The sequence below is a fragment of the Pongo pygmaeus genome, chromosome 8 (genome assembly GCF_028885625.2).
Source record: "Pongo pygmaeus isolate AG05252 chromosome 8, NHGRI_mPonPyg2-v2.0_pri, whole genome shotgun sequence".
Lineage (NCBI taxonomy): Eukaryota > Metazoa > Chordata > Mammalia > Primates > Hominidae > Pongo > Pongo pygmaeus.
Window position 1 is genome coordinate 18,103,003 of NC_072381.2, and position 12,278 is coordinate 18,115,280.

Here is a 12,278-nt window from a genome sequence, read left to right on the forward strand (position 1 = left end):
AAATTTCAGAGATGTTTGAATCAAAATAACTTCAGAAGTTACAATTTTCTCTTTATTTTGTATCTGATTTCAGTGTATGGAAACCAAAACGCTGCAGAAAAAATCTGGAATAGTGAGCAGTGAAGGTGCTAATGAAAATACGCTTCCTCAGTTGGCAGCCACGATCATTACTTTGTCCCTCCAGGGTGTTTGTCTGGGACAAGGAAACTTGCCTTCCCCAGACTACTTTACAGAATATATTTTCAGTTCCTTGAATCGTACGAATACCCTCCGCCTATCAGGTAAGGATGTTTTCACGAATTTGACTTCCAAGTCACACCTACTAAATAAACTATGCCAAAAACAAAGGCCAAAGCTCTTGATGACTGAATTCGTTCAGGTATGTTTTAAATACCATTTTTTATAGAGTCATAAAGTCAGACAGCTTACGTGGCCTTTCAAGGCAAGCATGCTATGAAAGCTATGCGGTGATGAGGCAAAAACAAGGACTTGGCCTATTTCTAAGTGATTGGAATTGTGGATGTAGAGGGAGTAGGAGATTTTATGATTTGCCCTAAATACTAACTGAATAGTTTCTTATTTGGGACGTAATGCTGGGCCAGGCCTAACAAACTGTCGTGTAGAATGAAAGAATAGTATTCCAAATTGTGCAAGACATTTGGCAGCAGTTTCCTTGCAATCATGAAAGTCATTTAATTTCAAATAGAAGTAATGTGAAATAGCCATCCTTGCTGCATTTCTGACTACCTGCTTTTTGGGGCTCCAGGATGAAATGGGATGTCAGAACTGGAATTAGAATGTTTGTTTTGCACATTTCTTTGTACTTGACAAGGCATTAAAAATGAAATGACTAATTCTTAAAATAGTCACCAAAATGCCCCTGAGATGGATTTTTGTTGTTGTTTTTAGAGACAGGGTCTCATTCTGTTGCCCAGGCTCAAGTGCAGTGGTGGGACCATAATTCACTGTAACCTCCAACTCTTGAGCCCAAGCAAGCCTCGCACTCCAGCCTCCTGAGTTGCTGAAACTACAGGTGTGTGTCACCATGCCCAGCTAATTTTCTTATTTTTTGTAGAGACAGGGGTCTCACTATGTTGCCCAGGCTGGTCTCTGATTCCTGGCCTCAAGTGATATGCCTGCCTTGGCAGTTGGATTTTATTTTTTTAAAGCAACTCATTATCATGAGTAAAAAATTGATAACGATTCCTTAATATCGTAAAAAATTCAGGCTGGGTGCAGTGGCTCACGCCTGTAATCCCAGCACTCTGGGAGGCTGAGGCGGGTGGATCACTTGAGGTCAGGAGTTCAAGACCAGCCTGGCCAACATGGTGAAACCTACGTCTCTACTAAAAATACAAAAAAAATTAGCCAGGCGTGATGGCATGTGCCTGTAGTCCCAGCTACTCCGGAGGCTGAGGCAGGAGAATCGCTTGAATCCAGGAGGCAGAGGTTGTGGTAAGTCAAGATTGCGCCACTGCACTCCACCCTGTGAGACAGAGCGAGATTCCATCTCAAAAAAAAAGTTCAGTTAGTGTTCATGTTTTCATAATTAAAAAAAATTATTTTTATTGAATCAAGATCAAAATAAAGTCCATAAAATGCAAATTGTTGGTTTGTCCAAGTTTCTTTTATACATGTCACACTTCACACTTCTTCCATCTTTTCTATTTTGTTGCAAGTTTTTTTTGTTGAAAAACAAAGGGGGTTGGTTTCCATCTGGAGTTTGCTGATTGCAGTCCTAGTCATCTACCACGCATTTCTATGCATTGTGTTTCTTGTGTAGGGGCTATTATATGTAGAGGCTTGATAAGGTTGCTTAGCTGTTTTACGTTAGTACCTTCCATTAGGAAGCATGTAACATCTGGTCATCTCTTTTTCAGAAGTTATAAGCTATTGGTGATAGTTGCCTAGATTGATTAATTATTTAGGACTTATAAAATAGTGATCTTCTAACTCTCATTTCTTCCTTACTAGTGTAATAATCCCATAATAGAAAAACTTCCTCTCCTCACTACCTCATCTTGTTGAGGTTCTTAAGGGAAGGTAAAAATAAATTCTTGACACTTTAATTTGACAGTTTTAAAAATAGTAATAGTGGCCATGCATATTTCAAAAGAGAACAGTTTGCTTTTAAAAATATTTATTTCCCGGGCCAGGCGTGGTGGCTCACGCCTGTAATCCCAGCACTTTGGGAGGCCAAGGTGGGTGGATCATGAGGTCAGGAGATCAAGACCATCCTGGCTAACACGATAAAACCCAGTCTCTACTAAAAAATACAAAAAAAATAAGCCAGGCATGATGGCGGGTGCCTGTAGTCCCAGCTACTCGGGAGGCTGAGGCAGGAGAATGGTGTGAACCCAGGAGGTGGAGCTTGCAGTGACCTGAGTTTGTGCCACTGCACTCCAGCCTGGGTGACAGAGTGAGACTCCGTCTCAAAAAAAAAAAAAAAAAAATATATATATATATATATATATATATTTCCCTCACATAGATTGTAGGCATTTGTTGTTATGTTTATACCTATGCCTTTAACATTCTTTTTGGCTCTCTTAAATGAAGTCCTCTTTCATCTATCTTCTAGTTGATCTTTGTGTGTGTGTTTCTAATTTTTATAGGTTAATTTTATAACCTGCTTCATGATTATTTTTGTATGATTTTTAGGGGTTTCAGATATATAATACTATCTCTAAATACATATAGTTTTGCCTATTTATTTCCAATTCTCATGCTTTTATTTACTTTCTCATCTAATTGCATTGGTTAATAACCTCAATATAATGTTAAATAGTAGGGGGGATGATCTGCATCCTTATTATGTTTCTGACTTTGAAAGAGAAGCCCATAGTATTTTCTCATTAAGTTTAGAGAACAAATGAGAAAAAATATATTTATGGAGTCTTTCATATTAACCCACATTTTTACATCTCCACTGCTGGTCATTTCTTTAAGTGAACTTAATCAAAATGGGAAATTTACCCAGGTGGTAAATTTGGTCATTTCTTTTCAGCTTAAATAACTTCATTTTGTATTTCTTATAAGGCAGGTCTGCTAGCAATAAATTCTCTCATTCATTGTTTATCTGAGAATGGCTTTTTTTAAACCTTCAATTTGAAGGATTATTTTGCTGGATATAAAATTCTTGATCTTTTTTTCTTTTTCTTTTTTCAAATTTTTGTGGGTACATAGTAGGTGTATGTATTTATGGGGTACATGAAATGTTTTGCTACAGGCATGCAATGTGCAATAATGACATCATAGAGAGTGGGGTATCCATCCCTTCAAGCATTTATTGTTTGTGTTACCAACAGTCCAATTATATTCTTAGTTATTTTAATATTAATATTTACAATTAAATTATTATTGACTATAATTACCATGTTGTGCTGTCAAATAATAGGTCTTGTTCTTTCTAGTTAATTTTGTTATACCCATTAACTATCCCCCTCCCCCAATACATTTCCTAACCTCTCGAAGCCATCCTTTTATTCTCTATGTCCATGAGTTTGATTGTTTTGATTTTTAGATCCCACAAATAAGTGAGAATATGATATGTTTGTCTTTCTGTGCTTGGCTTATTTCACTTAACATAGTGTTCTCCAGTTTTATCCATGTTGTTGCAAATGACTTGATCTCATTCTTTTTTATGGCTGAATAGTATTCCATTGTGTATATGTACCAAATTTTCTTTTTTTTTTTTTTTTTCTTTTATTATTATTATTATTATTATTATTATACTTTAGGTTTTATGGTACATGTGCGCAATGTGCAGGTAAGTTACATATGTATACATGTGCCATGCTGGTGCGCTGCACCCACCAACTCGTCATCTAGCATTAGGTATATCTCCCTATGCTATCCCTCCCCCCTCCCCCCACCCCACAACAGTCCCCAGAGTGTGATGTTCCCCTTCCTGTGTCCATGTGTTCTCATTGTTCAATTCCCACCTATGAGTGAGAATATGCGGTGTTTGGTTTTTTGTTCTTGCGATAGTTTACTGAGAATGATGATTTCCAATTTCATCCATGTCCCTACAAAGGACGTGAACTCATCATTTTTTATGGCTGCATAGTATTCCATGGTGTATATGTGCCACATTTTCTTAATCCAGTCTATCATTGTTGGACATTTGGGTTGGTTCCAAGTCTTTGCTATTGTGAATAATGCCGCAATAAACATACGTGTGCATGTGTCTTTATAGCAGCATGATTTATAGTCCTTTGGGTATATACCCAGTAATGGGATGGCTGGGTCGAATGGAATTTCTAGTTCTAGATCCCTGAGGAATCGCCACACTGACTTCCACAATGGTTGAACTAGTTTACAGTCCCACCAACAGTGTAAAAGTGTTCCTATTTCTCCACATCCTCTCCAGCACCTGTTGTTTCCTGACTTTTTAATGATTGCCATTCTAACTGGTGTGAGATGGTATCTCATTGTGGTTTTGATTTGCATTTCTCTGATGGCCAGTGATGGTGAGCATTTTTTCATGTGTTTTTTGGCTGCATAAATGTCTTCTTTTGAGAAGTGTCTGTTCATGTCCTTCGCCCACTTTTTGATGGGGTTGTTTGTTTTTTTCTTGTAAATTTGTTGGAGTTCATTGTAGATTCTGGATATTAGCCCTTTGTCAGATGAGTAGGTTGCGAAAATTTTCTCCCATTTTGTAGGTTGCCTGTTCACTCTGATGGTGGTTTCTTTTGCTGTGCAGAAGCTCTTGAGTTTAATTAGATCCCATTTGTCAATTTTGGCTTTTGTTGCCATTGCTTTTGGTGTTTTAGACATGAAGTCCTTGCCCATGCCTATGTCCTGAATGGTAATGCCTAGGTTTTCTTCTAGGGTTTTTATGGTTTTAGGTCTAACATTTAAGTCTTTAATCCATCTTGAATTGATTTTTGTATAAGGTGTAAGGAAGGGATCCAGTTTCAGCTTTCTACATACGGCTAGCCAGTTTTCCCAGCACCATTTATTAAATAGGGAATCCTTTCCCCATTTCTTGTTTTTGTCAGGTTTGTCAAAGATCAGATACTTGTAGATATGTGGCATTATTTCTGACGGCTCTGTTCTGTTCCATTGATCTATATCTCTGTTTTGGTACCAGTACCATGCTGTTTTGGTTACTGTAGCCTTGTAGTATAGTTTGAAGTCAGGTAGTGTGATGCCTCCAGCTTTGTTCATTTGGCTTAGGATTGACTTGGCGATGCGGGCTCTTTTTTGGTTCCATATGAACTTTAAAGTAGTTTTTTCCAATTCTGAGAAGAAAGTCATTGGTAGCTTGATGGGGATGGCATTGAATCTGTAAATTACCTTGGGAAGGATGGCCATTTTCATGATATTGATTCTTCCTACCCATGAGCATGGAATGTTCTTCCATTTCTTTGTATCCTCTTTTATTTCCTTGAGCAGTGGTTTGTAGTTCTCCTTGAAGAGGTCTTTCACATCCCTTGTAAGTTGGATTCCTAGGTATTTTATTCTCTTTGAAGCAATTGTGAATGGGAGTTCACTCATGATTTGGCTCTCTGTTTGTCTGTTATTGATGTATAAGAATGCTTGTGATTTTTGTACGTTGATTTTGTATCCTGAGACTTTGCTGAAGTTGCTTATCAGCTTAAGGAGATTTTGGGCTGAGACAATGGGGTTTTCTAGATATACTATCATGTCATCTGCAAACAGGGACAATTTGATTTCCTCTTTTCCTAATTGAATACCCTTGATTTCCTTCTCCTGCCTAATTGCCCTGGCCAGAACTTCCAACACTATGTTGAATAGAAGTGGTGAGAGAGGGCATCCCTGTCTTGTGCCAGTTTTCAAAGGGAATGCTTCCAGTTTTTGCCCATTCAGTATGATATTGGCTGTGGGTTTGTCATAAATAGCTCTTATTATTTTGAGATACGTCCCATCAATTCCTAATTTATTGAGAGTTTTTAGCATGAAGGGTTGTTGAATTTTGTCAAAGGCCTTTTCTGCATCTATTGAGATAATCATGTGGTTTTTGTCTTTGGTTCTGTTTATATGCTGGATTACATTTATTGATTTGCGTATATTGAACCAGCCTTGCATCCCAGGGATGAAGCCCACTTGATCATGGTGGATAAGCTTTTTGATGTGCTGCTGGATTCTGTTTGCCAGTATTTTATTGAGGATTTTTGCATCAATGTTCATCAAGGATATTGGTCTAAAATTCTCTTTTTTTGTTGTGTCTCTGCCAGGCTTTGGTATCAGGATGATGCTGGCCTCATAAAATGAGTTAGGGAGGATTCCCTCTTTTTCTATTGATTGGAATAGTTTCAGAAGGAATGGTACCAGCTCCTCCTTGTACCTCTGGTAGAATTCGGCTGTGAATCCATCTGGACCTGGACTTTTTTTGGTTGGTAAGCTATTGATTATTGCCACAATTTCAGCTCCTGTTATTGGTCTATTCAGAGATTCAACTTCTTCCTGGTTTAGTCTTGGGAGGGTGTATGTGTCGAGGAATTTATCCATTTCTTCTAGATTTTCTAGTTTATTTGCATAGAGGTGTTTGTAATATTCTCTGATGGTAGTTTGTATTTCTGTGGGATCGGTGGTGATATCCCCTTTATCATTTTTTATTGCATCTATTTGATTCTTCTCTCTTTTTTTCTTTATTAATCTTGCTAGCGGTCTATCAGTTTTGTTGATCCTTTCAATAAACCAGCTCCTGGATTCATTTATTTTTTGAAGGGTTTTTTGTGTCTCTATTTCCTTCAGTTCTGCTCTGATTTTAGTTATTTCTTGCCTTCTGCTAGCTTTTGAATGTGTTTGCTCTTGCTTTTCTAGTTCTTTTAATTGTGATGTTAGGGTGTCAATTTTGGATCTTTCCTGCTTTCTCTTGTGGGAATTTAGTGCTATAAATTTCCCTCTACACACTGCTTTGAATGCATCCCAGAGATTCTGGTATGTTGTGTCTTGGTTCTCGTTGGTTTCAAAGAACATCTTTATTTCTGCCTTCATTTCGTTATGTACCCAGTAGTCATTCAGGAGCAGGTTGTTCAGTTTCCACGTAGTTGAGCGGTTTTGAGTGAGATTCTTAATCCTGAGTTCTAGCTTGATTGCACTGTGATCTGAGAGACAGTTTGTTACAATTTCTGTTCTTTTACATTTATTGAGGAGAGCTTTACTTCCAAGTATATGGTCAATTTTGGAATAGGTGTGGTGTGGTGCTGAAAAAAATGTATAGTCTGTTGATTTGGGGTGGAGAGTTCTGTAGATGTCTATTAGGTCCGCTTGGTGCAGAGCTGAGTTCAATTCCTGGGTATCCTTGTTGACTTTCTGTCTCGTTGATCTGTCTAATGTTGATAGTGGGGTGTTAAAGTCTCCCATTATTAATGTGTGGGAGTCTAAGTCTCTTTGTAGGTCACTCAGGACTTGCTTTATGAATCTGGGTGCTCCTGTATTGGGTGCATATATATTTAGGATAGTTAGCTCTTCTTGTTGAATTAATCCCTTTACCATTATGTAATGGCCTTCTTTGTCTCTTTTGATCTTTGTTGGTTTAAAGTCTGTTTTATCAGAGACTAGGATTGCAACCCCTGCCTTTTTTTGTTTTCCATTTGCTTGGTAGATCTTCCTCCATCCTTTTATTTTGAGCCTATGTGTGTCTCTGCACGTGAGATGGGTTTCCTGAATACAGCACACTGATGGGTCTTGAGTCTTTATCCAGTTTGCCAGTCTGTGTCTTTTAATTGGAGCATTTAGTCCATTTACATTTAAAGTTAATATTGTTATGTGTGAATTTGATCCTGTCATTATGATGTTAGCTGGATATTTTGCTCGTTAGTTGATGCAGTCTCTTCCTAGTCTCGATGTTCTTTACATTTCGGTATGATTTTGCAGTGGCTGGTACCGGTTGTGCCTTTCCATGTTTAGCGCTTCCTTCAGGAGCTCTTTTAGGGCAGGCCTGGTGGTGACAAAATCTCTCAGCATTTGCTTGTCTGTAAAGTATTTTATTTCTCCTTCACTTATGAAGCTTAGTTTGGCAGGATATGAAATTCTGGGTTGAAAATTCTTTTCTTTAAGAATGTTGAATATTGGCCCCCACTCTCTTCTGGCTTGTAGGGTTTCTGCCGAGAGATCCGCTGTTAGTCTGATGGGCTTCCCTTTGATGGTAACCCGACCTTTCTCTCTGGCTGCCCTTAACATTTTTTCCTTCATTTCAACTTTGGTGAATCTGACAATTATGTGTCTTGGAGTTGCTCTTCTCGAGGAGTATCTTTGTGGCGTTCTCTGTATTTCCTGAATCTGAATGTTGGCCTGCCTTGCTAGATTGGGGAAGTTCTCCTGGATAATATCCTGCAGAGTGTTTTCCAACTTGTTTCCATTCTCCCCGTCAGTTTCAGGTACACCAATCAGACGTAGATTTGGTCTTTTCACATAGTCCCACATTTCTTGGAGGCTTTGCTCGTTTCTTTTTATTCTTTTTTCTCTAAACTTCCCTTCTCGCTTCATTTCATTCATTTCATCTTCCAGGGCTGATACCCTTTCTTCCATTTGATCGCATCGGCTCCTGAGGCTTCTGCATTCTTCACGTAGTTCTCGAGCCTTGGTTTTCAGCTCCATCAGCTCCTTTAAGCACTTCTCTGTATTGGTTATTCTAGTTATACATTCTTCTAAATTTTTTTCAAAGTTTTCAACTTCTTTGCCTTTGGTTTGAATATCCTCCCGTAGCTCAGAGTAATTTGATCGTCTGAAGCCTTCTTCTCTCAGCTCGTCAAAGTCATTCTCTGTCCAGCTTTGTTCCGTTGCTGGTGAGGAACTGCGTTCCTTTGGAGGAGGAGAGGTACTCTGGTTTTTAGAGTTTCCAGTTTTTCTGCTCTGTTTTTTCCCCATCTTTGTGGTTTTATCTACTTTTGGTCTTTGATGATGGTGATGTACAGATGGGTTTTTGGTGTGGATGTCCTTTCTGTTAGTTTTCCTTCTAACAGACAGAACCCTCAGCTGCAGGTCTGTTGGAGTACCTGGCCGGCCGTGTGAGGTGTCAGTCTGCCCCTGCTGGGGGGTGCCTCCCAGTTAGGCTGCTCGGGGGTCAGGGGTCAGGGACCCACTTGAGGAGGCAGTCAGCCCGTTCTCAGATCTCCAGCTGCGTGCTGGGAGAACCACTGCTCTCCTCACAGCTGTCAGACAGGGACATTTAAGTCTGCAGAGGTTACTGCTGTCTTTTTGTTTGTCTGTGTCCTGCCCCCAGAGGTAGAGCCTACAGAGGCAGGCAGGCCTCCTTGAGCTGTGGTGGGCTCCACCCAGTTCAAGCTTCCAGGCTGCTTTGTTTACCTAAGCGAGCCCGGGCAATGGCGGGCGCCCCTCCCCCAGCCTCGCTGCCGACTTGCTGTTTGATCTCAGACTGCTGTGCTAGCAATCAGCGAGACTCCGTGGGCGTAGGACCCTCTGAGCCAGGTGCGGGCTATACTCTCCTGGGGCACCGTTTCCTAAGCCCTTCGGAAAAGCACAGTATTCGGGTGGGAGTGGCCCGATTTTCCAGGTGCCGTCTGTCACCCCTGGAAGGGGAACTCCCTGACCCCTTGCGCTTCCCGAGTGAGGCAATGCCTCGCCCCTGCTTCGGCTGGCGCACGGTGCGCTCACCGACTGACCTGCGCCCACTGTCTGGCACTCCCTAGTGAGATGAACACGGTACCTCAGATGGAAATGCAGAAATCACCCGTCTTCTGCGTCGCTCGCGCTGGGAGCTGTAGACCGGAGCTGTTCCTATTCGGCCATCTTGGCTCCTCCCCCCGGCCCAAATTTTCTTTATCCATTCATCTGTTGATGGACACCTAGGTTGCTTCCAGATCTTAGGTATCATGAACAGTGCTGCGACAAAAATGAGAGTGCAGATATCTCTTCAATATACTAAGTTTGTTCTTTTGGGTATATACCCAGCGGTGGGATTGTTGGTCATATGGTAGCTCAATTTTTAGTTTTTTTGAGAAACCTCCAGATCATTCTCCATAGGGGTTGTACTAACTTACATTCCCACCAACAGTGCACCAGGGTTCCCTTTTCTCCACATCCTTGCCGGTATTTTTTATTGCCTATCTTTTGGCTATAACCCATTTTAACAGGGGTGAGGTTATATTTCATTGTAGTTTTGATTTGCATTTCTCTGATGATCAGTGACGTTGAGCACCTTTTCATATTCCTGTTTGCCATTTGTATGTCTTATTTTGAGACATGTCTATTCAGATCTTTTGCCCATTTTTGGATCAAATTATTAGATTTTTTTTCCTCTAGAGTTGTTTGAGCTCCTTGTATATTCTGGTTATTAATTCCTGGTCAGATGAGTAGCTTGCAAATATTTTCTCCCATTCTGTGGGTTGTCACTTCACTTTGTTGTTTCTTTTGCTGTGCAGCTTTGTAACTTGATGTGATCCCACTTGTCCACTTTTAGTTTGATTGCCTATGCTTGTGGAGTATTACTCAGGACATTTTTGCCCAGACCAATGTCGTCAAGATTTTCCCCAACATTTTCTTGTAGTATTTCATAGTCTGAAATCTTAGATTTAAGTCTTTAATCCATTTTGATTTGATTTTTGTATATGACGAGAGATGGGTTCTAGTTTCATTCTTCTGCATGTGGATATTCAGTTTTCCCAGCACCATTTATTGAATAGACTGTCTTTTCCCCAGTGTATGTTCTTGGGACCTGTGTCTAAAATGAGTTCACTTTAGGTGTGTATATTTGTTGCTGGGTTCTTTATTGTGTTCCATTGGTCTATGTGTCTGTTTTTATGCCAATACTTCCTGTTTTGGTGACTATAGCTCTGTAATATAGTTTGAAGTCAGGTAACATGATTCCTCTAGTTTTGTTCTTTTGCTCAGGATAGTTTTGACTATTCTGGGTCTTTTGTGATCCCATATAAATTTTAGGGTAGTTTTTTCTATTTCTTTGAAGAATGTCATTGATACTGTGATAGGGATTGCAATGAATCAGTAGATTACTTTGGAAAGTATGGACATTTTGACAATATTTATTCTTCCAATCCATGAATATGGAATACTTTCCACTTTCTTGGTGTCTTCTTCAATTTCTTCCATCAGTGTTTTGTAGTTTTCATTGTAGAAATCTTTCATTTCTTTGGTTAATTCCTAGGCATTTAATTTTATTTGTGGCTATTGTAAATGGGATTACATTTTTATTTCTTTTTCAGATTGTTCACTGTTGGCATATAGAAATGCTGCTGATTTTTGTATGTTGATGTTGTATCCTGCAACTTTACTGGATTTTCTTATCAGTTCTAATAGTTTGTGTGTGTGTGTGTGTGTGTGTGTGTGTGTGTGTAGATGAAACATAAATTGTGTCATCTGTAAATGAGGATAATTTGACTTCTTCCATTCGAATTTGGATGCCCTTTATTTCTATCTCTTGTCTGATTTCTCTAGCTAGGATGTCCAGTACTATGTTTAATAACAGTGGTGACAATGGACATCCTTGTCATGTTCCAGATCTGAGAGAAAGGGCTTTCAGTTTGTTCTCATTCAATATGATACTGGCTCTGAGTCTAATGTATATAGCTTTTATTATGTTGAGATATGTTCCTTCTATACCCCATTTTTTAGGGTTTTTATCATGAAAGGATGTTGAATTTCATCAAATGCTTTTTCAGTATCAATTGAAATGATCATATGATTTTTGTTCTTTATTTTGTTGATGTGATGTATTACATTGACTGATTTGCATATGTTGAACCAACCTTGCATCCTAGCTAGGGGATAAATCCCACTTAGTCATTATGAATGATCTTTTTTAATGGATTGTTGAATTCAATTTGCTAGTATTTTGTTGAGGATTTTTGCATCAATATTCATCAGAGATATTGGCCTGCCCCTCTCCTCCCCTCCCCTCCCCTCCCCTTCCCTTCCCTTCCTGATGTGTCTTTGGTTTGGGTATTAGGGCAATATTGGCCTCATGGAATGAGTTCGGAAGTACTCCCTCCTCCTCTATTTTTTGGAATAGTTTGAATAGAATTGGTATTAGTTCTTCTTAAATGTTTGGTGGAATTCAGCAGTGAAGCCACTGTGTCCTGGGCTTTTCTTTACAGGGAGGATTTTTATTATAGATTATATAGATTTTTCTATATAGATTATATAGATTGTATAGATTTTTCAAATTTATTGGCATATGGTTACTCATAGTAGCCATTAATGATCTTTTGAATTTCTGCAGTATCAGTTGTAATGTCTCTTTTTTCATCTCTGATTTTATTTATTTGGATATTTTCTCTTTTTTTCTAAGTCTGCTTAAAGGCTTGTCAATGTTCTTTAACTTTTCACAA

General features: G+C 39.2%; 1 protein-coding gene across 2 annotated transcripts in view; it reads left to right on the forward strand.

Annotated features, from left to right (window-relative positions):
* The window catches only part of SLC39A12 (solute carrier family 39 member 12), a 90,586-nt gene that overhangs the window by 13,298 nt on the left and 65,010 nt on the right, over positions 1-12,278 (forward strand). For both annotated transcript variants that reach the window (XM_054435558.1, XM_054435559.1), the window contains exon 4: positions 74-281. In XM_054435558.1, coding sequence (XP_054291533.1) covers positions 74-281 — 208 coding nt within the window. The remainder of the gene's footprint in view (positions 1-73; positions 282-12,278) is intronic.